Source organism: Hoplias malabaricus, chromosome 2, assembly GCF_029633855.1.
Source record: "Hoplias malabaricus isolate fHopMal1 chromosome 2, fHopMal1.hap1, whole genome shotgun sequence".
Taxonomy (NCBI): domain Eukaryota; kingdom Metazoa; phylum Chordata; class Actinopteri; order Characiformes; family Erythrinidae; genus Hoplias; species Hoplias malabaricus.
This window is the reverse complement of record NC_089801.1, coordinates 46,313,124-46,318,160: the sequence shown is the minus strand read 5'-3', so window position 1 is coordinate 46,318,160 and position 5,037 is coordinate 46,313,124. Positions and strand designations below refer to the sequence as shown.

Below are 5,037 nucleotides of genomic sequence, written 5' to 3'. Positions count from 1 at the left end.
GAGGAGGTGGTAGTGGAGATGGAGTTGGAGGAATTGGTGGTGGTGGAGGTGGTGGTGTTATTGAGCAATTAAGCAGGCATTATTGAGCGATTAAGCAGTAATCGATGGAGGTGGTGGTGCAGGAGGAGCAGGTGATTGTGGTGGAGGAGTTGCTTATTACTGACCAATGACTGCTTATGAAGAAATCAATTACTGCTTAATTGCTCAATAACACCACCACCTCCACCACCAACTCCAAGACCACCACCACCTGCTTATGAATGAATGGTTGTGGTGGTGGAAGATGTGAGGTGGAAGATGTGTTAATTAGGCGTTATTGAGTGATTAAGCAGTAATCGATGGAGGTAGTGGAGGAGGAAGTGGTGCTGGAGGTGGAGGAGCAGGAGGTGGTGGTAGTAGAGGAGGAGAAGGAGGTGCTTGTTTGCAGAATTATTTCTTGCTCTCCAACCGACTGCTTATGAATAAATCGATTACTATTTAATTGGTCAATTACGCCTGCTTAATTGCTCAATAACAATACCACCTCCACCACCACCACCTCCAACACCACCACCACCAAGCAGTAATAAATGTAGGTTGTGGTGGTGGAGGAGGAAGTGGTGGAGGTTGTGGAGTTGGAGGTGGTAGACGAGGAGGTGGTGGTGGTGGTGGTGGAGGAGGAGGAGGAGGTGGTTGTGATGGAGGAGGTGCTTATTTCCTGAATTATTTCTTGCTGACCAATCGACTGCTTATGTCGACTGACCAAATTGCTCAATAACGCCTGCTTAATTGCTCAATAACACTACCACCTCCAACACCACTACCTGCTTATGAATGAATGGTTGTTGTGGTGGAGGAGATGCTGGTAGTGTTGGAGGTGGTGGTGGTGGAGATGGTGTTGGAGGTATTGGTGGTGGTGAAGGTGGTGGTGTTTTTGAGCAGTTAAGCAGGCGTTATTGAGCGATTAAGCAGTAATCGATGGAGGTGGTGATGGAGGTAATCGATGGAGGTGGTGGTGGAGGTGGAGGAGGAGGAGGAGGAGGTGGAGGTGGATGAGGAGGAGGTGGCGGTGGAGGTGGAGGAGGACGAGATGGCAGTGCTGGTGGTGTTGGAGGTGGAGGAGTAGGTGGTTGTGGTGGAGGAGGTGCTTATTTGCTGAATTATTTCTTGCTGACCAATCGACTGCTTATGAATAAATCTATTACTGCTTAATTGCTAAATAACGTCTGCTTAATTGACTAATGATTACTTACTGATGAATAATTTGCTGAATGTTTAAATAATTGCAGATGAAATTGATTGCTGATTGATTAATTTATTTCAGGTAATTCTTTTCAGATGATTTATTCGATTGCTTATATTAATGTCTTGATTGCTGATTAATTGTTTATTGATGGCTGGATTGATTGCTGCCTTATTGTAAATTGATTGCTGCTTAATTGATTGCTGGTGGCTTAATTGCTTTGTGAATTATTGCTCACTAATTGCTGGTGTATTTATTTTTTTCCTATGATTTGATTGTTGATATATTGATTGACTGCTAATGAACAGATGAATTACTTGCTTATTGGTTAATACATGAATTATTGTTTGCTAATGTAATTTTTAGCTGACATTAGTTTTCTCACTGATTGCTAATTAATTGATTGATTGCTGATGAAGTGATTTATTTCTGTGCAATTGCTTATTTCTTTTTGGATTGATTACTCATATTAATTGACTGTTGATTGAGTTATTGTTTACTGATTACTGTAGATGATAGTTTCATTGATTGCTTGTGGATTGATTTATTGTTGATGAGTGGATTGATTACTGATATATTTATGAATTGTTTGCTTATTGATTTACTGAATGCTGATGGTTTGATTTATGGCTGATAATTTGATGGCTTACACTTATGGATTGATTGGTGATATATTGATTGACTGCTGATGTACAGATTAATAGCTAATTTTTGGCTTATTGATTGATTAATGATTATTCACTTATTAATTTTGAGCTGATTATTTATTTATTGCTGAGCATTGGATTAATTGCAGATATTTTATTTTGTGTTTGGATGGTTTTGGATTGATTGCTGGTTATTTTAATCAGTTGCTGATGGTAAAAATTGAAGAATTATTCCTTGCTGATTACTATTGCTGACCAATCGACTGATTTTGAATAAATTGATTACTGTTTAATTGTTCAATAACGCCTGCTTAATTGCTCAATAATGCCTGCCTTATTGCTCAATAACACCACCACCTCCAACACCACCACCACCTCCAAGACCACCACCACCTGCTTATGAATGAATGGTGGTTGTGGTGGAGGAGATGCTGGTAGTGTTGGAGGAGGTGGTGGTGGAGATGGTGTTAGAGGTATTGGTGGTGGTGGAGATGGTGGTTTTATTGAGCAATTAAGCAGGCTTTATTGAGCGATTAAGCAGTAATCAATGTAGGTTGTGGAGGAGGTGGGGGAGGAGGAGGTGGAGGAGGTGGGGGAGGAGGAGGTGGTGGAGGTTGTGGAGTTGGAGGTGGTGGTGGAGGAGGAGGAGGAGGAGGTGATTGTGGTGGAGGAGTTGCGTATTTGCTGAATTATTCATTGCTGACCAACGACTGCTTATGAAGAAATCGATTACTGCTTATTTGCTAAATAACGCCTGCTTAATTGCTCAATAACACCACAACTTCTCCACCACCTCAGCCAACACCACCACCACGACCTCCATCGATTACTGCTTAATTGCTCAATAACGCCTGCTTAATTGGTGGTGGTGGAGATGGTGTTGGAGGTATTGGTGGTGGAGGTGGTGGTGTTATTGAGCAATTAAGCAGGCATTATTGAGCTATTAAGCAGTTAATGATGGAGGTGGTGGAGGAGAAGGTGGAGGTGGAGTAGGAGGTGGTGGTGGTGGTGGTGGAGGTGGAGGATGTGGTGGTGGTGGTGGAGGAGGAGGTGGTTGTGGTGGAGGATATGCTTATTTGCTTAATTATTTCTTGCTGACCAATCAAGTGCTTATGAATGAATCGATTACTGCTTAACTGCTCAATAACGCCTGCTTAATTGCTCAATAACATTACCACCTCCAGCACCACCACCTCCAACACCACCACCACCTGCTTATGAATGAATGGTTGTGGTGGTGGAGGAGATGCTGGTAGTGTTGGAGGAGGTGGTGGTGGAGATGGTGTTGGAGGTATTGGTAGTGGTGGAGGTGGTGGTGGTGGGGGTGGTGGTGTTATTGAGCAATTAAGCAGGCGTTATTGAGCAATTAAGCTGTAATCGATGGAGGTGGTGGTGGAGGAGGAGGTGGAGGAGGAGGAGGTGATTGTGGTTGAGGAGGAATTATTTCTTCCTGACCAATCGACTGCTTATGAATGAATCGATTACTGCTTAACTGCAGTACGCCTGCTTAATTGCTCAATAACACCACCACCACCACCTGCTTATAAATGAATGGTGGTTGTGATGGAGGAGATGCTGGTAGTGTTGGAGGAGGTGGTTGTGGAGATGGTGTTGGAGGTAATTGTGGTGGTGGAGGTGGTGGTGTTATTGAGCAATTAAGCAGGCGTTATTGAGTGATTAAGCAGTAATCAATGTAGGTTGTGGTGGTGGTGGAGGAGGAGCTGGTGGTGGAGGTGGAAGTCGTGGTGGAGGAGGTGGTGGTGGTGGAGGATGAGGAGGTGGTTGTGATGGAGGAGGTGCTTAGTTCCTGAATTAATTTCTTGCTGACCAATCGACTGCTTATGAATAAATCGATTACTGCTTAATTGCTCCATAAAGCCTGCTTAATTGCTCAATAACACAATCACCTCCAACACCACTACCACCTCCAACACCAACACCACCTGCTTATGAATGAAAGGTGGTGGTGGAGGAGGAGATGTTGGTAGTGTTGGAGGAGGTGGTGGTGGTGGTGATGGTGGAATTGGTGGTGGTGGAGGTGGTGGTTTTATTTAGCAGTTAAGCAGGCGTTACCGAGCGATTACGCAGTAATTGATGGAGGTGGTGGTGGAGGAGTTGCTTATTTGCTGAATTATTTCTTCCTGACCAACAACTGCTCATGAAGAAATCGATTCCTGCTTAATTGCTCAATAACGCCTGCTTAATTTCTCAATAACACCACATCTTCCACCACCACCACCATCTCCAACACCACCACCACCTGCTTGTGAATGAATGGTGGTGGTGGTGGAGGATATGCTGGTAGTGTTGGAGGAGGTCGTGGTGGAGATGGTGTTGGAGGTATTGGTGGTGGAGGAGGTGGTGGTGTTATTGAGCAATTAAGCAGGTGTTATTAAGCAATTAAGCAGTAGTCGATGTAGGTGGTGGGGTTGGAGGAGGTGTTGGTGGTGGAGGAGTAGGACGTGGTTGTAGTGGAGGAGGTGCTTATTTGCTGAGTTATGTCTTGCTGACCAATCGACTGCTCATGAATAAATCGATTACTGCTAAATTGCTCAATAACGTCTGCTTAATTGCTCAATAACACTACCACCTCCACCACCACCACCTCCACCACCACCACCACCAGCTTATGAATGAATGGTTGTGGTGGTGGTGGTGGAGGAGGTTGTGGTGGTGGTGGTGGAAGTGGTGGTGTTAATTAGTAATTAATTAGGCTTAATTGAATGATTAAGCAGTAATCAATGGAGGTGGTGGAGGAGGAGGTGGTTGTAGTGGAGGAGGTGCTTATTTGCTGAATTATTTCTTGCTGACCAATCGACTGCTTATGAATAAATAGATTACTGCTAATTTGCTCAATAACGCCTGTTTAATTGCTCAATAACAACACCACCTCCACCACCACCACCTCCAACACCACCACCACCTGCTTATGAATGAATGGTGGTGGTGATGGAGGAGATGCTGGTAGTGATGGAGGAGGTGGTGGTGGAGATGGTGTTGGAGGTATTGGAGGTGGTGGAGGTTGTGGTGTTATTGAGCAATTAAGAGGTGTTGGAGGTGGAGGAGTAGGAAACGGTGGTGGTGGTGGTGGTGGAGGTGGAGGAGGAGATGTTTGTGTTGGAGGAGGTGCTTATTTGCTGAATATATCTTGCTAACCAGTCGACTGCT

General features: G+C 44.5%; 1 protein-coding gene across 1 annotated transcript; it reads left to right on the top strand.

The window, feature by feature from the left end:
• Positions 1-338: 338 nt before the first annotated feature.
• Positions 339-2,557, top strand: LOC136676892 (gelsolin-related protein of 125 kDa-like). Its single transcript, XM_066654176.1, has 4 exons — positions 339-413; positions 576-686; positions 1,001-1,093; positions 2,423-2,557. Exons 1-4 carry the CDS (start codon positions 339-341, stop codon positions 2,555-2,557), a joined length of 414 nt encoding a protein of 137 aa, XP_066510273.1.
• The last annotated feature ends 2,480 nt before the right edge of the window (positions 2,558-5,037 follow it).